Genomic DNA, 24,654 nt, shown 5'->3' with positions numbered 1-24,654 from the left:
TGTCCTGCTGAAGGAGGTAAGACAGGACCTGGAGAAGTAGCCAAATAGTTTCAAATATATTTATAATAACCAAAAAAAAAGGTGATTAAAGGCAATTCTAAAATGGTAAATGAAAGTTTCAGAAGAAATAAAAATATGACTAATGCTTATGTGAAAAATCAACTAAAATACAGAGCAGTATATATATTGGCTACCACATTACTGTTTTGCAATTAGGTGATAATTTTAGGGGACTGTTTAAACGTATGATGACATTTACTATTACACGGTTTTTATTTTTGTAAGGAGGAACAGTTTCCCAGTTATATTCATTATAATGACAGATGATAACTGTAAACATAATTATGCTGGCGTGACCCATCTTTTGAATGTTTTGCTACTGATGCAAGCTGCTTTTTCAGTTTGATTGTGTTTAGGTTAAATTCTTCTCTCAAATAACAAATAAAAGCACTCATACCTATTACAGTGTTGCCACGATGGTAGGTATAGCTAGAGGGTTATGGAAAATTGCAGGATCATGGAGATGTTGGGTGGTCAGGACCTCTGGGGTCAGCTAGTCCAGCTGCCCGCTTGAAGCAGGGCTGTTGTCAGGTCAGGTCAGGTCAGCCCTGGCTTTGCACAGCCAAGTCTGGAAACCTCTCTCTTCAGCTAGAGGTGGCCCTCTCACTTCCAGTCCCTGCTGTCCCCAAGGGTACTCCTGTGCTTCATGGATCACTTCGGAGTCCTGCTGGCCACCATTGCCATTTCCTGACCTGTTTCTAGCATTACAACCTTATCCCTGGGCAACTGCAATTGAGGCATATGCTTCCCCTAATCAGAGTGCCCCTATTAACTTGTACTACAGTTTTAGAGCAGGAACTTCACTTTTTGCACACATCATGGAGTTCTGTGCTATCCTGTGGGTTTTCCTGTGGTCCCAAAATCTAAAACCAGAGCTCAGGTATTCTGAAATACAGAGGAGCAGCAGGATGGTTGCCTGTGAATGCCTTTACATGCCATAGGCTTTCCTTTCTGTTGCCTGCAAACTGACAGGATTTGATTTAAAGTTTAAATTTGGCACAAAAGGCCAACATAATATATCAAAGACAGGCTTTGGTTAACACTGAAAATTCGATGGCAGAAAGCTGGCAGGATCCTGGGTAACACCTGAATGAGGGCTCTGTCTGACTTTGATTTGTGGAACTAAATAAACATTATTGAACATTATCTCTCAAAGTTTAGCTTATCTTTTTGCTTTCCAAATTTATAGTGCCAGTTCTACCCAAAGTGTTGGCCAAACCCGAGAATCTGTCTGCGTCTTTCATTGTCCAGGAAGGTAACATCACTGGTCATTTTTCCTGGAAGATATCTAAGGCAGACCTTCACCAGCCCATGACAGGGTTTCAAGTCACTTGGGCAGAAGTAACCACAGAAAGCCGGCAGAACAGCTTACCCAACAGCATCATTTCGCAGTCTCAGATACTGCCAGCAGTAAGTTGTTTGTTACTTTCCTTTGCTAGTGGCTTCGTAGGTGTGTGCGTATGTGGCTTATTTTTAACGTTTAGTGGCAATGCGGATGTCACAAGTAGTGTTCTCTGGCTCTGCAGGCAAGTTGGAGCAGGATATGCTTAATTTTTCCTCCTTGCTGGAGGAACAAAGCACAGCTACTCTTCTTGGTGACACATCAAACGTTTTAATGTTCACAATTGTCAAATTAGCAACCATTGTCTGAGAAATGCCTGAAGGGAGGAAAAGATCATCTGTGTGGCAATAGATAGTTTGTATTTTCCTTTGATGATCAGGCTGTTCAACTTGGCGGTTACTGTACTATTACTAATTATTTGGTGTCCAAGTCAATGGATTTAAGAGAATTTTCTCTTCCTTTGAGTCATTCATTGCTCTAAGAAGAATGAAAATTACTTCACCCTCTGCCAATACTCGCCATTGTCCGGCAGACAAATAATTTAAAGGAGAACTAGATTTTGCTGTTTATTGAAAGTGTGAGAATTAACAATTTAAATGCTTCCCCCTATTTGCTTTAAGATGGCCTTTGCTATTTTAGTTCCTCCTCTGTCAGAGAGGCAGGTGAAGAGCACTTCATTCAGACTCTGTTGTGATTCAAAGAAATTCAAACTTAAGAAATTTAAATTCAAACTTTTAGGTCCTTGTTTCAGTTGCCAGATCCACCAAAGTAAACAAGAGCTTAAGCAACTGGCCTTGATCCAAAGTCAGCTAGCAATGTTGGAAGTCTTTCCATTCACTTCAGGGAGGTGGGTCAAGGTGATTGTGTCTAGAGCAGAGCTGGCTGAAAATCTTTTCACAACACTCATTTCATCAAAGAATGCGTAAAATGTTTTGTTCGATGCATCTTACATTCAACACGCTTTTCCACGTGAATCCAAGGCAAGGTTCTCACCATTCTGTCTTAATTCTTAGGAGATTTCCCTAAGGCTAGGGCACCTGTGTTTCAAAGCTTGTTGTTCTGGGGGACAGCAACAAAGTCAACTGCAGATGGTCTAAAACTATGGGGCAAGCTACCATGTAGTGTGCGGAGCTGCTCTATTGCAGCTTAGTACAGACTCGGTGTGATCTGCACCAGTTCACTCAAAGCTTGACCCACAGTCCAGAGCAGAAGCACGGTGCAGATATAGCCTTGGTCTCTTCAGAAAGCCATGTTGCAGGATTACCTGAAGTGGTTATTCAGTCACAGACCTTTGTCTGCAAACAGCCAAACTGCTGCAAACACTTCAGCACAATGATAAGCAGTCACAGACCATGAGATGTTACTTTTCACTTCGATTTTCATCTTTTTTTTTAGGAGCAGGCATATGTTTTATTCAGAATTTCTATTCCTTTTATTAAGCTTTTGGTCCAGTTAGGTCTGAAATATATATGAAGTTTTATTTAAAACACTCCTTTGCATTGTGTAATGCTTTTATTTTTTGTCTTAGTTTTCCTCTGTTTTCAATACTGTAGAGCCTGGAGATTCCTTTTATTTAATTATCTAGCACTGTATCTATCTCTGTCTATTTATGGCAACTGGTTAAGAAAACTCTGGTTTGAGCTGAAACAGTATCTCTTACCTCTCAGAAACCACCAGAATGTGGAGTATTTTATGGTGAGGATCATTCACTCATTCATGTTGGTAGCCTTTGACTGTTACAAATTTTAATATTGACACAACGGGGGCTGAAACCCAGCTGCTGGAGGAGCTCCTGAATGGGCAGAGTGAGCGTATGAGTGCGATGTACGGACTCCCGTCTCTGCTACCTGTTCAGTATGTTACGCGATTTGGAACAGCTTCAGTAAGGTCTATTTAAGAGCTGCCCCATCTCAAAATAATCGAGATACAAAACTACACGTTTCCCCCCACTTTTTCTCTCTCTCCTTTCCCCTTTAGTGCCTGCTCTGGCAGTAACACCAAATTATCGGTTGTTTCCACAGGCCACTTAGGTCCCCCAGACGGTGCTGGGTACCGTGCCAGCCAGAGGGACTTGCCCTGCAAATTCTGGGCCAGCCCAGCCTGGCTGGTCTCAGGAGCACACCATGCCCCCACTGTCTGGCTTCACTGTCCCCCGCTGTCCCCTTCCCGGCACTGGTCCTTTGAGCTTGGAAGAAGGACTTTTAACTCCTTAATGCCCTGCAGTCTTTAGTCAGTTGTATTCCCACTTGGGAGCATTTATAAACTTACACTGAAATTATTTTGCAGAGGTGTAAGTGACCATGCAAGGTATGGAGCAGTGAAAACTGAGGCCATTACGCCAGAAATGGGATTAAGAACAGAAGGGCAGATTCTCGTGGTGTAATTGGGACAAATATGCTGAAATCTATGTAGCCAAACGTATTTCCACTAGCTGCAGCAGAGGGTCAGACCTGTGGATTGCCATGAATTAATTTACCAATGAGTAGAATTCACAGAGAGATCCAAAATAAAAACAGGCTTATATAGTGAACATGTTTGTTAAAAAGAATGATTAGGAAGTTAATTTTTTTTTTTTTTTTTTTGATGATGAGCACATCATCCTTTTTCAAGAACACTAAGAAACAACTTGGACCTCTTACACATGAAAGCATAACATTCTGGTAAAAATGTATGCTTAAAGGCAATGGCAAGCAAAAAATTAAAAACAAACCCTCTCAACAAAGTGGTGCATACATTAAATCCTTTTAACAGAATTCTAAGATAATAATTTGTGGATGCTGAGTGTGACAGAACCTGTTTAAACCACTGCTTTGTGTGAGTAATCAACTGTTTTAGTTCTAGATGCTCTGAGAATTAATATGATTTGTTTATTTTTAGGATCATTATGTACTTACTGTGCCCAATCTGAGGCCATCAATGCTGTACCGCTTGGAAGTTCAAGTGCTGACGACTGGTGGGGAAGGGCCAGCTACAATAAAATCGTTCCGAACACCCGACCTTCCTCCATTTTCACCCCACAGTAAGTAGTACCCCATTTTGACATGTGGTTTTGTGTTACAGAGCTTCAGTTCTCCACATGTAAACAGTTAGTTGGTGTCTTATAGTCTTGTTGGTTCCAGTAGCATTCCATGAATTTAAGATGCGTGAAAATATTGGGTTTTCCGCCCCCCCACAACTGTCCGTCAGCAGTGATGGAAGCAAATGCAGTCTTTCTCTCACTCAGTTTCTGTGGTCTGACATTTGCCATTCCTTCCACCACAGCTTTTTGGCTTATGCCTATAGCGCTAGGGATTCAAAGGTGGTCTGTCCTCCAAGTACTGCCTAGACCTGGGATTGCTTAGCTTTCAAGATTATTTTTTTCTAAGTGCACTCAGTCCAGCGTGTCTAGAGCCCAATCGTATTTGTAAAGAGGCACAGACCAGCATTTTGTATGTTTCTGGAAAAGTACAGCTCAATGTTGCGAAGGTCAACAAAAACTATAATGAATTAGTCCAAGAATCACCTGCTTTAATCTTTTTTTCCTTCCACAGTGACTAAAGTTGTCTGGACTGGACATGCACATAGTTGTCGGCACTAGTTGTCAGTTCACTTAGAAGCCGAAAGGTTGCAGGCTGAAGGCCTCACAAAGACTTTTTAGTACAGATAAACAATGGTGTTACATATTCAGGGCTTGATACGTGCCTATTTTCCTATTGTTTTCTTTAGGACCTCATCTGAAGCAACATCATCCACATCACTACAAGCCACCCCCAGAGAAATATTAGACTGTTTCAGATGATTATACAAACAACTAAGAGAAAAACTGAGCTCCCAAATGGAGGCTAGGAAAAGGCACATCTGTAGGAGCAAGGAACCCGGTTTTCCAGTGGAAGTTACCATCCTGTACGATCTGTATCTACTTCTCTGTAGTTTAGCCATGCCGAACTGTATTTGCACCAAGGCCAGGATGAAACACACAGCACTTACCACTTCCGTACCACCATTATTCATCAAGCTGAAGATTGCAACTCAGCACCTGTGAGAAAATCAAAAGAGTGTTCATTATAATGTTTTTGTATTTCTATGTTTAAAGTAGATTGAAATGGTGCGGTGTATACAGCTTTTTCTCTTAGTGACTTTAATGTTAATATTTGCAAGGTTGTCCTGTGATGTATACATACTTTTGAACACTGGAGGCCACGTTCTCATCAGCATGTTTAAATGATCTATTTTACTTAAAGCTCTGCCTGTCACCAGTTTAAGCCCTAGTGTATTTTGCTATTAAAGAAGATCTCCATATGTCTGAAGTAAGGACATAAGTAAAATAAATACCAGTAGCAGAAACCCTAAAATAGTCAGTATTTACTAATTGCAGTATCACCACAGAGGCGAATGATGATACAGTTGTATCAACTGTTTGTACTGAAATGGTAATATTTTAGCATGTAGATCTTCTATTAATATAGTTAATAGCTAAAAAATATGCAGGCTAGATGTAGCATTGTAAAGAAACAAATGGCAATTAGTAGAATTGTTGAAAATCTACGGCAATTAATACAATTAATTGATAAGGCCTGGAAGAATTACTTTAAAATCCCACTTATAATTTTCTGGTATATAATATTTCAAGGTGTAATAAAATGTTGAAAAGAAAATCTGAAGACTTAACATGAACATTTTAGAAATTGAAATTCTGAGGCCCATATATTATTCAAGTAACCATAGAGCTACTTTTTGGCTTTGGCTTTTGATGCACGTATTCCTTTTCCCCATGGATCTTTTGAACAGAAGGATGGAGGCATTGGCTCCATGCTATTCTGCTTACAGAAAGAATTATGTGACAGTATTCTGGCATCTGGAAAACATTGGCTTATAGTTTATTTGAATGCATTTTTCAAATTTAGACATAAGGGTGCCCTTTTTAACCATAAGGGAATTCATATTGCCTTATTGTGCAATATAAACTGTCTAGAGTAATTTGCCACACAGAGAGACATCCTTCGATAGTAAACAGAAACCGCTTGGATTTAGTATCAAGAGGGTGGAAAGTATCTGCCAATAAATGTCCATACAAATACTCAAAACCAGCTTCTCATGTTCAAGATGTTCAAAGTGTTCCTGCATTCTTTGGCACAGTTTCCATTGCTCCCTGAACCATTATACGATGAAGCTAACGGAGCTCAAACGCTCAGTAGTCCAACTTGAGAAGATGGCCACTTTTTCTACCAACAGATGCTACAGACTCACCTTACTTCATGTTTGCCTGAGACATTCAATGAGAGGAGCTCAGACATTAGTGGAAAATATATTTTCCTTCTCTTGATGACAAACTGTTTTGTGGAAAGCAAATATGGAGAAAAGAAATACATACCTGGAACTGAGGATCAGAGTTGTGTTTATGGTAGTAGAGTATTCGCAAAATATTCAGATACAGTTTGTCTATACTGAAGTTTATAGCTTTTTGTTTCCTGTGGGTTGATACCACAGGAGGGGAAGGAAACAGTTAGTTTCTGATTACTTGCTCATTCCAGTTTTCCTGTATTTCTACCTTTGGTTTTAAAGGGCTCTTTTTTGCCATTCTCTTTCTACTTTGCTTCTTGTCTTTTTCGATATGCACTCAGTGATCAAGAACTTTTTCAGAAAATTGCTATTGCTGCATGGTTTGGGCCTTTAACAGTAGTTTTAAAATATTAAAAGCCATGGTGCTTTTAATTCCTTCCTCTATCATACTGCCTTCCCCCCTTTCTCCAAAATTCAATAGCAAACAAACAGATGAACTCTTCTTCATAAAATCTGTAGTATAAAGGTTTATTTTCAATATTGACAGAGGGCCAGATTCTCAGAGGCTTTTGTCAGGATGGAAATGTTTCGAGTGTACAAGTCTTTACAAAGAAAACACAATGTGAATCAGACCGGTGAGCAGCACTGCTTCGACATTTAGATTGCACAGGGCGTCAGTAAGGCTAGAAGTGACCTGTGTTTGCTGAGAGCAGGAGTCAGTGGGATCAGGGAAAGTACTTACCTCAGGCTTCTCTGAAATATTCTGTCCAAACCTTTCAATCACAGTCTATTCTAGTTATGCTGGAGCAAATCTGTAGTGACTTGATTAATGTTAATGAAATTATGTTTCGTTCATAGTGACATGGTTAAGTATAGAACACGAATGTCAGTCTTTATTATGATGCCAAATCTGGCTTGGAGATAAACTGGAACTTAGCAGCCCTGAGTGATCATACTCTTAGTCTTGGTTCCTGAGGGGATGAATCAAAACGCTTACTGTTTGCCAGTCTCTTTGAAGCATTCAACTTTTAAAAGTAACAACGTACTTTTGAAGAACATGGAGGGGTTTTCCCTTTTAAAGTAGATTCTGGAAATAAATAAAAAGAAGTTGATAAAGTAGAATTGTATTGAACAAGTATATTATATAGAGTCCACTAAGATGCAAATTTTTGTTGCCTTTATACAAATCAGCTTATCAACTCACTTTTCAAGTCACCTTCCAAATCAAAAAAGAAAAATACAAGGTCAACAAAGCTCATGCATGGATGTTAAATTCCCATCTATGAGTGATTTCCTGATTATTCTTTGAATTTAGTAGTACAGATTTGATGTTGTTCGTGCCTAATTCATAAAGCCTTGTTTGCTGAATTGTACAGGGTATTGTCCTAATTTCCTAGCCTAAGTCATATTAAACATTTAATTCAGCAATAGAGTTGTAATTCACTACTTGATTCACTAGTTAAAGATTTATTTTCTCTAATGATGTTGTGAAATACAGAGTTAATATAGATATTGGTATGTTTTTAGATACTCTGCACCTTTACACTTATGTATTATTTGCTATGTACGATTCTGATGGATTTGTCAGTTGACTTCAGGACGTATTTTGTTTATTTTTTATCTTAACGGAGAATGATAAGATTATGCCATTTTTGCTAACCGATTTGTGAAGTGGACTTCTTTTTTGTTCATTGGTGATTTTTGTTTAGGAAGAGAATGGTTTGTTCTTGTTATATCTTTTTTGACCGTTTTTGATTTGTTTATAGATCAGGAGAAATTCAAGTACGACAGAGCTTGTGGTGTACTACGATGTGTATCATCTTGAATATTCATTAAGAATATAGCACATACATAGACAATAAATAAGAGGTCTGACTTCTGAAATGCTGAACATCCTGAACTTAGTGGCTTCGGAAAGACCTGAGGACATGGTGTGGCACTGCTAATACTGACATTAAAGTTTGGCATGGTCACACACAAAATCAGAGAAATACTCATTGCTAATGTGAATGGGACTTTTACCCTTGGCATTAGCAGAACTGCATAGCAACCTAAATACTGAGTCAATTTATTACACAATGCTGTCATCTCCATGGAGGCACTGAGAGTTTCAGATAAGCAGGCCAGTTATGCAGAAGAGGAAACTTCCATATGTACAAGTCAGTGGGATGGAAGTAAACCTTCACAGTTAAGTATGAACTTTAGTGATGTCTAAAATAAAACACGGATGTCAAAATTTGCTTGAATACTGTCTTAAATCAGAGCCTTATAGAACAACATATGGGACCCAGACAGTTCTAAATTCTGTGTACAACACCATAAAAAATTTTATTTTTGTCTTGTGTATATGTAAATGTAGTTGTGATATTGACTTATTTATTTCATTTTCTTATACTATGTGCCAAGTATATTCCTACCCTTTTGATCAGTACCTGTGAACATCAATTACTAAAAATAACGTTATGCAAACTTGTGCATTGTAACCAGGAATATGATGCTAATAAGCTGTTGCATGTAGTTTTAAATAATTAAGCAAACCCTTTATTTAAAAAGTGTAAATGAATACCTGCAGATGTTGATGATTATATACGGTTTTGCATGCCAAAACTCATTGTTCAGTTGTGGGCATGAAATGTAACGACTGTATTACCTCTGCTGAATATATTAGTAAGGTACAATTTACAAAGTAATTAACAGAGCTCTATATGTAAAATTTTTCCTTTTTACATAATTATATTGTAGTAGAGATAACAGAACTGCTTCTCTGTTACCCAAATTGGCTGTAGAAATTATGTTCCTATAACACTCATTTAAAGTCAATATTTATTTATGTATGTAATACAAAAAGATTGGTCTTATGTGTCTGTCCTGTTATTTAGAGAAAAAAAATACACTTCTTGTAAAAAATAATTTGTAAAAAAATGTAAATGTAAATAGAGTCTGATTTCTTTAGTCATTATTTTCATGTTTAGAATTTGTACATACTGTTTAGGTAATAAACGATCCTATATCAAAATCTTGCTGCATTATCTCCTACATACAGAATTTATAGTTTTGTGGTTTTTTAAGTTGAAGACATAGAGTCATCTAAGAGGAATCAGTGTCACGCCAAGTACCTCTGCTACATCTGCATTTCATTATGTATAAAGTCATACCATTTTATCCTCCATTTACTACAGCATTTTGGTTTTTTATGAAAGTGATCAAGACAATCTGAAAATAAATTCAGATATAATTTGACTCTCTTATATTGAAAAGCAATCCCTGAAGTAAAAAAATAGACTCAAGAACTTGCTATCCCTTCCTCTGTTTTAATGGAATAATCTTTCACAGTGAAGATTTGTACACCCTTTGTAATACTAACTTAAAATAATTAAAATGTCGCTGGATCTAAGTCAGTGGCCTGATCCTGCAAGTGAAAATTTTCATGATTGAAAATCATGGTGAAATCTATGTATACAGCAGATTTGGAGTATTTTCTATTTTAAAGTGCCACATTCCTCTATTTAAATTCTATATTTTTAATAAATATAAATATCTGTCTTAGTACAAACATTTAACTGTTTAATATTGTCAGAGGTGTGCTATCATTCTCAGATACAATATCTTTAGTTTGGGGATGCACCTTTGATCTTGCTCTTGACTTACCTAATAAACATTTAGATTTTGTTAGCTTGAACATAAACTCCAAAACTTCCTGGTATTCCTTTCTCATTAGAATAACTGCTTAAATTTTTGCTTCTGATTTTCCTTTTACATAACTGTAGTGATAGTGTTCAGAAGAATGCACATAGTTAAAATTTCTCTGCAAGTTGGACTATTTCAATGATATTTGCCTTTATGGTTCAGTAAACCAGTGTGGAATAATTGCTGGAGGTGACCTAGAAATCTAACTTATATCCATATTTTAAAGAAAGGTACAGCACTGAAGAAGCATCCAAGGTGTAGTGCGGCTGATATGCAAGGGATCCATTCCACGGGAGTTCCCTAGGCCTCTAACCTTAGATGTGACCACACCAGGGGAACTTGGTGTGCTGACTCTAGGAGGAACTGTACGGAGGGTGGAGCAGAGTGGAGACACCGCGGCCAGGCTCTGTGAGATATAGAGAACTTGAAGGTACAATGGAACCGATAAGCTGCATATTCACTACCCTGAGCCAACGGTCTGTCATGTTTTTGACAAAATGCAGTACTTGGAGTAAACTTTGCTTATTGTAATATCATTATAATACTAAAACGCACACCCCTCTCAAAAGTTACCCACCTCCCAAGGTGCGACCACCCCTCAATGAGTGTGCACACTGAATTTTTCCTAGTCTGTACCTTTAAACGCGAAGCGAGAAAGATTTACACCAATCCTAACAAAGGTATGTATGACTAGAGTCACTCAAGCTCCACCTGGAAGATAAAAAACGATATAAAAATAGCTTGGAGAAGAGAATGTTAGGGAAGATGCCATCGTCGTGTACTACTCTAACTTTTAGGATCCGCCGACAGGCTGACCCTCTCTTCCCCCGCATTGAGACGCTTTTGGATAAGATTTGAACACTTGGTCATACCAAGTGCCTCCCCGGGAAGCTTAGAAATCTCTATAGAGTCGCTTTACATCTTTTAACTCGTTTGTAGCCAAGTGGTGTTACTCATACTTTTGGCATTTGCACGTGCTTCGTAGGCAGTGAATTTATCGCCGGCAATCCAAAGAACCTGTGTGCCTGTTGCTTTAATAAACTGCACTACTCATTAATCTAGCCGTGATAGTTCTCATTGAACGTGACCAAACCCTTTAAGTGCGGCCGTGGTAGTTCATGGAACACGACTAGACTGAGGAGGTGTATCACGTTATTTGTGCATCCGTAATCGTGATAGTTCAGTGTACTGAACGCGACCGGACTTACAACTTGGGCTACTTTAGCCTTTAACGCAACACCCAGACACGAACGATATATCACCGTGGGTAGGTAAGTAGTCATAATAAATAGCTGAAGTGTTCTATACACTGTAAGTCAAAATACCCATTCAATTTTCCTTTCATAATTTCAAGTAAATGCTTTATGCCACATTGAATTAAGAGAGACAATGACTGGAGGATGTGAATCTCATGAAATAAAGAAAGTTTGCTAAATATTTAACTGATCATTTTGGTTTGGGGTTTTGTAGCTTGTGCTTCTGTGCACCTTGGCTTTTGTGCATCTAAAACCAGAATGCACTCATTCCATTTCATAAAAAAATTTAATACATGAAAGCTCTTTACAGTACCAAAAAAAAGCCCCAAACCCTCTCTATACTTCTGTTTTCTTATTACAGGTGTTGCATTGTCATCGTCTGGGTACATGCCAGCCTCCTTCAGGAAGGCCCTGAGCCACAACGCTGGCTGCTAGCCCGTCGGTGGCCATGCGGCACCTGTAAGGCTAACGACACCGCCGGGGAGAGCGCTGGGAACAGAAGCTTTGAAAGAGCTGACCTGCAAGACTTCTGTGCAGAAGCGAATCGCTCTGCTTAAGAGCCTTCCTGCTTCTACTCAAGGTGCTGGCAGGAGCACAGATTAATGTTTGTTAATAATGTTAATTAACATAGATAATTATTTAATACATGCCTTGCCATAAGCATTCACTGAGAGTAACTAGAAGCTCAAGAATTCAGGAATGCTTGCTGTACCCAGTTCCTCACCGATGATGGGGATTTATTCACGTTACTTAATAATAAGCTACATTCAGGAGGCCTGTTTCTTCTCAAAGGAAGATCAACCTTGGAAATAGCGGGCTGTCATTTTTGGGGAGAGTTAGGCAAGTATGCTACACACAAACATCCCTTTATATTTGTGTGCAAATATATTTGTAGACCAAATAGAGATTCCTTGTTTTTTCCACAAGCTGTCCAATAATATATATGTGCAACAGGTGCAAAATTGTCAATGTTTAAAAGTAGCTCTGGCTTTGTTGATTAGTACTGATTAGCCAACATATAAAACATAACTTTTCATATTTTATAATTTCATTTAGGAGTTGTTGCCTGATTTAAACGGTTCAGACCGCATAGTTATTAGTAGATGAAGAGTGATAGGCTGTAATTTCCACCCTGTCATTTCTAAGTGAAAGGTAGAGGAGGCAGCTGGGGGACAGAAGAGAATAGGTGGCACAAAAAGAAGCTCATCATCTGACTTATTTGTTTCTTTGGAGGCATGCAATTTCCAATATTAGTAGTTATCTGCAAACATTCAAAATAATCTTCTAAATTTCTTTTCTGAGATGTGCTGCAATACCTGCTTGAAATATAAATATTTCAGACTTTCAGTGGGCATACCTGCTCGCCAAAATCAATTAGACCATAACTCATAAAACAGGAACATACAAGAAAAAAAATAAGCTGGTGGATGCTAATGGTTCTTTCAGAGCACTTAGGGACAGCTGTTCTTTTTGCTTTGTGTTCAGTACGATTACTGAACACAAAGAAGATCCATATGCATTTTGCTTGCTTTGAGTGAAATACCTCTTATCATAAAGGATCCCATTTAATTGGCTAAAGGTGCTTCATGAATGGCTGAGTTACCAGAGGTATACAGGAGCTTAACACTGTAGTGAATGCGCTAGTGAATGAACCCTGTATTTTTACATTTTTCTGAAGGTTGTATAATTTGTCTCATCTTTTTGCCTGAACTTCAATTTTTATTATTTTTTTTAATAATGGATCACTGTTCATTGTTTTTGTTGTATGTTCAGTGTGAGAACTTAGTCATTCATGACACTCAAAGCATGTTTCTCTTCACTGCTCATTGCTATAAAGATTTAGGTTTATGATACCTTTCCAATAAAAAATAAAGACATTAAAATAATGTATACATTCATGTATTTAGAGCTGATTTCAATAAAGGGCTCCTTGTCAACAAAGTAATATTAATTTTTAGATATAAGGTGTATCTGGAGCTGTATCTCATTTAAATTATTAAGTACATAATATAGTTTTGGAGAATAAGAAACCTTACTGTCTTTCGAAACAACAACCATGCTAGCCACAGGAATCTGTAGCAAGCACACAGGAGCATATTAAACTGATAGATATCACTCATACTTGCAGATTGATAAATGCTGTTAAGACAATAAATTATGTTTAGGTTAGCTAAATCCATCACTTTGAACAAAACTGATCCCAATTCATCTGCAAAACAGGAGATATGGGGAATACCAGAAGTCTGGAGAGAGATGTAGCAGGAACAATATAAACTTCTGTGTGAGAATAATATCAAAAAGCACAAAGCTGACACCGACACCGCTTTTATTATCTTTATATGTTTTTTTCCCAGTCGCTAATGGAGAATATTCAATACTTTAATAAAATTCTAAGATGATCCCACATTTATTATGTAGGCAATTTTGTAACTTTTGTAAGTAACTTTGTAGAATATGTGGAACCAATATCAAGAAATTAATCCTTTTATTTCATTAAATTCCATTAAAAAAAAAATATTTAACTAACATCATTCTCAGAATCACTCAGCATAAAATTTGCAGAGAGCAGTGTAATTTAGTTGAGTGAACAGTTCAGTTTGGGATTCTTTCCTTGAAATCCAACCTTTGACTGAAAAAATCTTCGTATTTTTAAAAATTATATATACAGTTATTGGGAAAATATGAGTTGAATAACTTAGTGTTTTCAGTAGCTGTTGTGAGACTATCTAGGAAAGTTCTATTATCTCAGCTAACCTCAAAGTCTCTGGAATAGTTTATTGCATGCTATCATTCATAGATGATAGGTTGCTCAGGGCCTTTCCCTTTGTGCTGGTTTTGGCTGGGATAGAGTTAATTTTCTTCATAGTAGCTAGTATGGGGCTGTGTTTTGGATTTGTGCTGGAAATGGGTTGATAATATAGAGAAATTTTTGTTATTGTTGAGCAGTGCTTACACAGAGTCAAGACATGGATGGTGGCTAACACCCTGTGCAATGAAAGCAAAACAAGGGATCCATTCACCACTCCCACGGGCAGGCAGGTGCTCAGCCATCTCCAGGACAGCAGGGCTCCGTCACGCGTAACAGTTACTTGGGAAGACAAACAACATAACTGAATGTCACCCACTTCCTTCTTCTTCTTCCAGCTTTATACGCTGAGCATGATGTCATATGGTACTCAATATGCCTTTAGTCAGCTAGGGTCAGCTGTCCCAGCTGTGTCCCCTCCCAACTTCTTGTGCATCCTACTCACTGGTGATGTGGTATGAGTAGCGGAAAAGGCCTTGACTCTGTGTGAGCACTGCTCAGCGATAACAAAAACATCTCTGTATTATCAACACTGTTTCCAGCACAAATCCAAAACACAGCCCCATACTAGATACTGTGAAGAAAATTAACTCTTATTCCAGCCAAAACCAGCACACCCTTTCATGTTTTGGAGATGATCAAGGATGGGGATTCCACATCCTCTCTTACTAATTACTTGTGAAAGAACAGTAGGGCAAATAGTGGCATCTTAACTATCAAGGAATTTGTATGGGAAAAGCCACATGGCATAAACAATTTCAATAGCATGATGGGCCTGTCAAATTACAAAGAAATCTAAAAATATTCTTTTGAAGCACAACCTTATAGATCCTTTATTCTCAGTAGATTTGTGATGAAACCCTTCTTACACTGGCCCTGGGAATTCAAAGCTAGCAGAAAATGAAACCTGCAGCTTCTCAATGTATTTTTATTTTGTCAGACATTGGCTACCACACAAGCCTTGAGAAATGAGAAGTTGATCTGACATATTTCTAGAAATTTCATACTGGTTGCTTAGCTTGCAAAACTGAATGAATTAGGACTCACATGATAGTTTACCATATTAACATATTAACATTCAACAAATTGTTAAATATTAAATTGACAATGGCAATGGCCCATTTGTGTTACCTCTTTTGTATGCCATGGGTTGTTGGTTTGAGGAGTTATAGCTACCAAAATTATCAGTCTTCCTTGGTCAGGTAACAAGTTACTCTTAATGTATGAGCTTCTGAGGAGACCACCTCAGCTCTGGAGGGCTGAGACGAGCTGATCAGGTCAGGTTGTTGTGGCTGCGGCAGAGTGTGCCTGGCACCCAGCTTGGTTCTGTTGGTGCTGCAAGATCTTCTTGCTTGGGGATGGCAGGGGAGAGGGGGCAGCTGCCTGGGAGTGGAAAGAAAGGAATGCCTTCAGTGAACATGCTGGGCCAAGGCCTCTCATCCCACTGCAGAACTGTAGGGTAAGTAGGGAAGAAAGACTGAGCACAGAGGTGCCTACTGATCCAACCTGGGAGAGATGAAGTGTAACTGATTGCATGAGCATAGCCTTAACAAAAGAATGACAAGGGCAGAGAGAGCCATGCCGTGCAGGGGGACACGTCCCTGCTGTTGAAGCAGAATGGTCCTGAGCTTCTGTGTCCACAGCAAGAAAGGGAAGAGAGGAGCACCTCACACATTCAGTACATTGCCTTTCTGAGTGGACTAGGTGTGTGGGGAGGGTGGACAGGATGCAAAGACGACTGTGTATGTTGGGTTTGCATAGCAAGGTTTTGGTAGCGGAGGGGCTGCAGGGGTGGCTTCTGTGAGAAGCTGCTAGAAGCTTCCCCCATGTCTAACAGAGCCAGTGCCAGCTGGCTCCAAGGTGGACACACCACTGGCCAAAGCCGAGCCCCTCAGTGACGGTGGTAGCGCCTCTGGGATAACGTACTTAAGAAGGGGAAAACACGGCATCCAGCAATAGCAGCTGGAGAGAGGAGGGAGAATATGTGAGAGGAATACCCATGCACACACCCAGGTCAGTGAAGAAGGAGGGGCAGGAGGGGCTCCAGGCGCCAGAGCAGAGATTCCCCTGCAGCCCGTGGTGAAGACCACCATGAGGCCGGCTGTGCCGCTGCAGCCCATGGAGCTCCGGCTATCCACCTGCAACCCGGGGAGGACCCCACGCCAGAGCAGGGAGATGTGCCCAAAGGAGGCTGTGACCCTGCAGGAAGCCTGTGCTGGAGCAGGGTCCTGGCAGGACCCTGAACCTGTGGAGAGAGGAGCTCAGGCTGGATCAGGTTTGCTGGCAGGACTTGTGACCCCATGGGGCACCCGCGCTGGAGCAGCCTGTTCCTGAAGGACCGCACCTGTGGGAGGGACCCAGGCTGGAGCAGTTCATGAAGAACTGCAGCCTGTGGGAAGGACTCATGTTGAAGAAGTTCGTGGAGGACTGTTTCCCATGGGAGGGACCCCACACTGGAACAGGGGAAGAGTGTGAGGAGACCTGCCCCTGAGGTCCTCCTAAAGGCAGCATTTGAGCCCACTGGGAGGCTCATCACACATCACTGTCAAAATCCAGAGCCTCACATGCTCAGTCCTTCTGGCAGGGCATTAGATCTCAAGCAGAAGTTTTTCTCTCTCTATAGAAGTCCTGCTATAGACAGAATAGTGAGAGTCAAACATTAAAAATAGGAGTCAATTTGTGTACAAGACAACACAGGCAATGAAGAGACCTAGAAACTTTATGCTAATTTCTCAGCTGTCCTAACTATGGGGAAACTGCGATTCAGGCAAAGCATTTCAAATAATCTATTTCCAGTTTTGCCTATTGAACCAGTTAGCTTCAGAAGGGAGAAAGGGGTGCTGCTCTGGTTTTTAGGTTTAGCAACAGTTCCTGTGAAATATTCTGAGGCTTAGACTTCTGAAATCAATAGGTTTCCTTTATATTCGAAAGACAAATCTAAATGCATGGCTTGCTGCATTACAATTGAAAGTCATTTCCAGGCGTTGTGAAGCATATGTTACAATCATCTTGAATGTGGAAATATTGAAATACTTACAGATCAAGTAAATGTTTTTATTCCTCCTTAGATAGTTCATGATGACTCAGAAACAAGAAAAAGGGCCACCCTTTAAATGAACCCGCAGGCACAGATAAGAAAATTCAACTTATGGATTTTTTTAAGGACTTAAAAAAACTCTTTCCTGTGAAGGAGAGAATAAAGATCATCAAGTATAGCCCACCAGAGGACTGGTGCCAGAAATAAAAGGAGGTGAGATTCGAATACTTGTCCCTCTGCGCATCTCTTTGGTGTGCATCTTGGCTGCTCGGTGGCTCCAGGTATAGCTAGTCTGCCAGCAAATTCAATAGCTGTGCCACTGCCATGGAGCCAGCATGCTAAAGAACAACAAAGAAAGTTTCTTCTGGTCTCTGGCAGGCTGCTATCATTATCATGGTAGGAGAATACTTAGCTTTCCCTTAAATGAACTGATCCGTAGCTTGAAAAAAGATAATTTGATAAGCCACTGTGGGAAGAAAACCATCAAAACAACAGACTTAGAGGGCAACAAGAAAGATCTTAATGAGGTGAAAAGTGAAAAAAAATTCATAAATATGATTTAAAAATCCTTATTATTATCTTAAATATCACCTAGACATTCTTAGAAATGGTAGAAAAATATTAAAAATTGACTAAATCAGTCAGAAACTGTTGGAGAGAACATTTCGGCAAATTCTATAGCATCGATCCATGAAATGTATTTCTAATGTGTCATGGGAATCAAGAAAGGTCTGTGCAATGTTGGGAAGCCTTTAGTTGCAGCATTTCAGTGAGGCTGGATACCTTGGAATACTACATTTAGTTATTAATATTGTATTACTCTTAACACATGTTAACGTTGTTAAAAAATGTATGTATGGCTTCACCAAGCAATGACTAGCATCAGCACTGTAAGGACACACCACGCTGTCAGTTTAATAATGACTGCTACTGGTTTTTGCCATGTTCTTTAGTCTTCCTGCGATATGAGCAGCAAGAATGGCAAAAATGTGTAAGCAAAAGGCATGAAATAAGGTCTCTTGTTTCAGTAAGTTCTACGCTGATTTTAGGCCATTGTTGCCAAATTTAGGCCAAGCTTCTTCCAATTGCTTTTAATCTTCTCAACGGCTGTGATTTAGTTAGGTATTTTAGTGTTTGGAATCCTATTAATGCTGAGTCTGTCGAATGCACACGCCTTCCCTGTGTCAGGTAGACTCTGCACTAAACAAGGCAACGGGTATGTCCCCAGGGCTATTGACCACTATCCGCAACCGCTCCATCTGGTTCCGGGGATCATCTCTTGTAAAGTCTCTTTACAAATCACAGTCACCTCTGCCCTTAAATCCGTTTTAAATTTAATAGTAGTACCTCCAGATTTGAGATTAACAAACCCAAACTGCTCATCGCTGTTGACTTTGAAAACAGATCCTACATTATGTGAAGCACTTACCCTTGATTAGGTGATTTCTCTAATTCTTTCTTTTTGACAAACAATCTTTCTGGCTTTTCCTTCACACATCCTGCATATACTTCTGTTGTCTGAACCTCTCTCATCTCTGCTGTGCTTTGCTTTGTCCCTAACAGCCATAATTCTGCCATGGGAAATCCAGTCTTCGAAAAAGCATTTTTATGGGCTCCCTTGTTTCTGTAGGGAATTTGTCTTTGCTTGTTCTTGACCACTGTCCCCTTACTTTTACATTGGGTATCTTGAATTTTACCCGAGTTGGACAGTGATGTTTCTCCTTTAAAAGGAAATTTAAAATTTTAAAACTCATTTAAAAGGAAATTCAATTATTAGCTGCAAGATGTTTTTTAAAATTCCAATTACTAAACACTCTGTTATGTGTTCCTCAGTCTCAAAATTATACTTCTTGTTTATATGTCAACTTTATCAAGTTTTTATCTTCTCCTGATCACTGACTGTTTTGTGGTAAAAGACTTGCCTGTTTGGGCATCATATACTTTTTAGGTTGCTTAGTTTTTTAAAAGGATAACATCACCATTACTTTTTATAGAGATTATCTAGCAATATTATTGCATTCCTCATTACATACATTATGAGATGCTTTGTCCTTCATAGATTTGTGTGACATTTCCGTTTTCCAATATTTAGTGCCCTGTTCTTTCCTCCCAGGTGATTCAAAAGTTAGCTGTGAGAAATCTTTTAAAAGGCTAGATTGCAGCTGATTGTCTTATTTAGTTGTCTTCAAAATGAGTCTATTTCTCCCATAAAGGATCTAAAAATGACAAAGAAAAGTAAATGTTTGTAATGATAAACAAGTTTGGGGTTTTTTTCCATAATAAGTCACTATTTGCACCACAGAATGTTTATATTTTTGGCTTCATTTCAGAGATTTTCCCTAAAATTTTCTTACTGCCACCTGTTTTCTTGTTATAAATTTAAAGAAAGGAAAAGATGCATCTTCACAGCAGCTAATCATTATGTCACAAAAAGATTGATTTGATATTATATTAGTTGTCCCTTAAAATGCTTCAGAAGTATGACTTTGTCCATGTCACTGCACTCTGTGTGTACAGATTTATTCCACTTGCACTGTTTACAAAAGTATTTTTCAGGAAGTATTTCAAGAATGCAGTCAGCAGTTTAGCTAAGGCAAAAGCTTATTACTAAAGACATTTATCTTCTCTTCAACCACTTACCCCTAAGGATGGATGAGTTTGTATTCTTTTATTCTACTGTACTTTTAATTGTGGTTGGCAAAATAATCCCTGGAATTACCAAACTCATATATGCTTGAAAAATCATAAGCTTCTCTAAAGAAAAAAAAAAAATACGTGGTTTGGTTTGGTTTTGTTTCATTTTAATTTACATTCTCTTTTCTTGCTAGTCAGGACTTATGTTCCAGAGCTTTTCTTTCTTTTATTTACTTTTTGAGTAAATGAAAGGGTTACACTTTTACAGGAGGGGGAGAGGTTGGAAGAGAAGAATGTGAAATTCTCATGAAGTTTAGAATTTAAAGTATTAGGTTACATGAAAAACACCAAGTAACACCACTTTTGTGACAAGATTATAAGTTTTGTCAATGACAGTGGTGATGAGAGTGACAGTGGGACCCATCTGTTGACAAGACTTGACATTCTGGGAGGCGTGCTGCCTCTGAGGAACCCAAATCCTTGGTGTTACTGAAATGTTGCTAAAGCTCCTCCAACCCTCTGAACACTACCCCATGTTTCTCTTCCATGTGGGTGTTAATAACACTACTGGGAATGAGTTTACACAGATTAAAAGCTACTGTAAGGCTCTGGGAATGGGGAGGTGAAGGGGTCAGGAGCTCAGGTGGCTTTTTTGTCAATTCTGCTGATCAAAGGTGAAGGCTTAGGGACAGATGTGACATGGAGATAAATATGTGAGTGAGCAGATGGTGCTGCCAGCAGAATGTCAGCTGCCTTGACCGTGGAATAATGTTCCATGAACCCTATGGCACAAGGAGGAACTGCACCTCTCTCACACCAATTTACTGATTTATTGAGGCAGGTTCACAAAACCCACCAGATCAGTATGAATTATTCTGCTCTTAACAAAAGTATAAATACTGGCAAGAAAATAAGTATTTACCATAAGGTCAGGGGACAGACAAAAAGAAGAATGGTGGATTGCTCCACCAAACATATTAGATACTGTGGAGATTAAGTAGGAGGAACTGGAGGCTTTATTACATGGCCAACATTTTGCTGTAAATGACATTTAGTTAATTAAAAACTTGTCAGATGATTCACATGTGCCACAGCATTAATATTAAAGGGTATAGCTTGCTCAGAAAAGGCAAGCAGGAGACTAATGAAGAAAGCAGGAAAATTTTCTTAGATGTGAAAGGTGCTTACATTTGCTCTGAGATCCAGATTACAAAGAAGCATATATTTCCTGTAGGTGTTCAGAGCCCTCTTTATACTGCTCAGAATTAAAGGAGAGAGAAGGCAGACACTATCATGGTCATGGTTCTGGAGATGAAAATCAGAATAATCCAAGCACTAACAATTCCTAACAACTACTAACCAAGTAATTGCTTGGTACTCACTGGTCACTACTCAATCATAATCTATGGAAAGAATGTACAGCAAGACATGGAGGTAGGACTCACCTGACTAAGGGTAGAATTCTACAGAAAGGACATCTGTATCTATGCTGGCTACTCTCTAGTCAGCAGAGGCAAGTAAAAGGTGCTGAGATCCGAGTAACTGTGCATTAAAAATGTCTACTTTTTTTTATATTGTCAAAAGGAATTTTGAATTAAAACCTAAGATACAGATGTCTATGCAGAAGATACTTAAAGTAGGATCATATGAATCCCATCCAGGCAGTCCAACAAGTTTTTGGAACATGCTGGTGTTACCACCTAGAAGATGCAAGAGGCGCAAAATCCTGCAGAGGAGGATGTTACAGAGAAACTGGAGTCTGTTAGAGAAATCATACCAAGCTGCGTTTGCAACTTGACTAACTTGCAAGGTATTGATGTCATATATCAGAAAGCATACCGCCTGTGGGCTGGTCAGTAAAGATAGACATGGGAACAAAAAAAAACAAAAGTATAAAGGAAGTTCACTTAGCAAAAGATGGAAAAAAACCCCAAGGCCAAAGCTGTGAAAACTTAGAAGATAATATAGGCAACAAAATAATGGCCAGCATTAATTTGTAAAGACCAAACTGTAACCGTAGCATAATTTCTTTACATAACATAGCAACAAGTCTTCAAGATAGAAAAAAAGAGCATTTCTGGGTATCTTGGTTTTAGCAGAGCTTTTGGCTTTGCCTTCTACCCTTAGGATCATATTCAAAAAATACTATTCACATGAAAGTATTACAGTATATGCAAACTTTGTTTTAAAAAACTATTTAAAGAGTAATTACTAATGGTACATGTCAATTTTGAAGAATGTGTCCACTAATGTACTACAGGGTCTCCTGCTCTGTCCAGGATTATGTACTGTTTTCATCGACATTTTGAAGGCTGAAATAGAGGGTTCTTATTAAATTTGCAGACTTGATAAAGAAATGCATCTTAAAGAAAGATTAGAATTTGAAGTAATCTCAAGTTAATGGTATGGTCTATTTTAAAACTCTAGCTATAATAGGGATAAGCAAAAAGTACTTTGCTAGACTTAGAATAATCTGTTGGAAACTACAGTTTGGGGAATAATTAACTAAGCAGTCATCTAATAGACAAGAATTCATGGATTGAAGAAAAATTGTCCATAAACCAATGATATTGTTTTACTGCAAAAGAAAATAAGGCTAACTATATTGAATTATTTAGACAGGAAAGTGCCATTCAACATTAAAATACTTTTTCCTTCTACTTGGCACTACTATGGCTTCTGCAGCAGGTTTACCCTGAGAAAAATTATGGAGCAAAGAGAATGCTCAGAGTTCACAAAACATGGTCTATGGTAAAAGAATAAAGGACTTCTGGAGTATGGTAATTTAGAGAATAGAAAGAGCAAAGAAGTGTTATTTACTTCCAACTATGTAGAACTGTGCTGCAGTGAGAAGCAGGATGGTGAATAGCTAATAGACTCAAATTTAAGTATTTGGAAAATATTTTGCATTAGTGAGGACTATAAAGCACTAGAGAACCTTGCCTGAAGAGATTTTATCTGGTTCCCAGTGCTTAAAAGCCATTGAAATAAACTTCTGTCCTAAGCACAATTGGTTTCGCTTTCAGGCACATGGGTGTTTAAAGGTCTAAGCCATCTTTGAATATGTGAGGACCAGGCTCCTACCTCATTCCTGAAGGACAAAGCCTTGTCTTCGTGAGAGCTGGATATCTGTGCAGGTGCAGCACAAGCGGACAGTGAGTGGACAGTGAGAAAATCCCCAAGAAGTGTCACCAGGTACTCTGAGCTCAAAGGTGCATATTGCCACAGGCTGTACTGGTAGAAGAACAAGATTCCAAAGAAAGCTCTCTTTCCTCCCAGCTCGTTGCTGAAGTGGTGATGGCAGAATTCCTGTCAAGGAACAGGCATGTGGACAGTCTCCCATCTTACATACAGAGTCCTGTAATGCCATCATGCACAAAATTAAAAAAAAAAAATCATTCCTATATATTTTCAGAGGTTTGTTAGTTTTTTTAGAGGTTTTTATTTATGTGTGACAGCCTTTGAAAGTTATAAAGTTACTTTGTTTAATTTTCTTTTAATTTTTTGAAGTTCATGGAGAGTTGAGGTCATGGGGTGTGTCCTACTAACATTTCATAAAACGGTTTAAAACATTAAATGTCTTTAAAACATTAAAAGAAAGAGGAAAATCTACATAAGACTAAAGCATAAGTTAACACAAGTTTCAACAAAAGGAAATGCAAATTTTGCATCTTTCCCTGTTATAGCATCCAAAATGATAGGCTCTTCTGATAGAGAAGAATTCTTTCTCAGTAGAAGTTTTATGACATTCCATGGCATGTACAGTAATTACAGAATTACTAGATGATGCAATATTTCATGAGATTAAACAAATTTCTGTAAAAAAATACTGCTGTAAGCTACCATTTGATTTTAACTTAGTAGGCCTGCGTGCGGTGTATGTTATAATACAGGACTAGGATGACTATTAGGAAGATCATAAAAGAAGAATGCGAGTGGTATCTCAGCAAGTGTGAATAGCCATACTGGCAGTTTTTCTCGTCTTCATAAAGGTAAATAGGTGTCCAGAAAACACTGGAAGAAGACTGCTGAGATGAGACAAGGCTTGGTTTGGGCAAACAGCCAGAATAACTAGCCTGGGTGCAAACTAGTGGGCAGGCATCATTTCACCTCATTTCATTTGCCAGCCTGTTGCTCTTCCTCTACCATTCAGCAGTGATCGCTGTATGTTGACGTTCTAGAAAGCTCCTGGCAAGATGAAAATGATAGATAAGCCTTGCTGCTTTATTATTGTTTTAATCATCTCTATTTTTGCTTTACTCTTACTGCAATGACTTTCCTTTTACATTCAGTTTTGGGTTTCATTGTGAAGCAGCAAAGCTATCAGTTGCACACATTTTGTGTCATTGTAATGCGTGCACTTTCTATGTCCTAACCATGACATGTTGCTCTTCATTTAATCATTGTGCTGCACGTTTAAAAGTTTAAGAAAAATATTTTTCTCTCTCACTGTTAAAACAGTGTCTTTGAAGAGCATTCCTAGAACTGTTCTGGTTCCCAGTTGAAGCCTGTGTGTCACTACTATCTGTCACAATTAGCTTAGGATATTTGAATTCAAGGAAAGTTTCACTGC

General features: G+C 38.8%; 1 protein-coding gene across 1 annotated transcript in view; it reads left to right on the top strand.

The window, feature by feature from the left end:
- Nucleotides 1–5,380, top strand: part of KAL1 (Kallmann syndrome 1 sequence) — a gene marked incomplete at its 5' end in the record, with an annotated part of 60,582 nt that extends 55,202 nt beyond the window's left edge. Inside the window, 4 exon segments of the mRNA XM_010289874.1 lie at nucleotides 1–16; nucleotides 1,250–1,470; nucleotides 4,280–4,421; nucleotides 5,108–5,380. The exon segment at nucleotides 1–16 is cut by the window's left edge and continues 18 nt beyond it. Of these exon segments, the coding sequence (XP_010288176.1) occupies nucleotides 1–16; nucleotides 1,250–1,470; nucleotides 4,280–4,421; nucleotides 5,108–5,166 (438 nt within the window).
- Nucleotides 5,381–24,654: the final 19,274 nt, after the last annotated feature.

Source organism: Phaethon lepturus, unplaced genomic scaffold, assembly GCF_000687285.1.
Source record: "Phaethon lepturus isolate BGI_N335 unplaced genomic scaffold, ASM68728v1 scaffold4666, whole genome shotgun sequence".
NCBI lineage: Eukaryota > Metazoa > Chordata > Aves > Phaethontiformes > Phaethontidae > Phaethon > Phaethon lepturus.
Note: the sequence above shows the minus strand (reverse complement) of the source record. Positions and strands in the feature narration are given on the sequence as shown.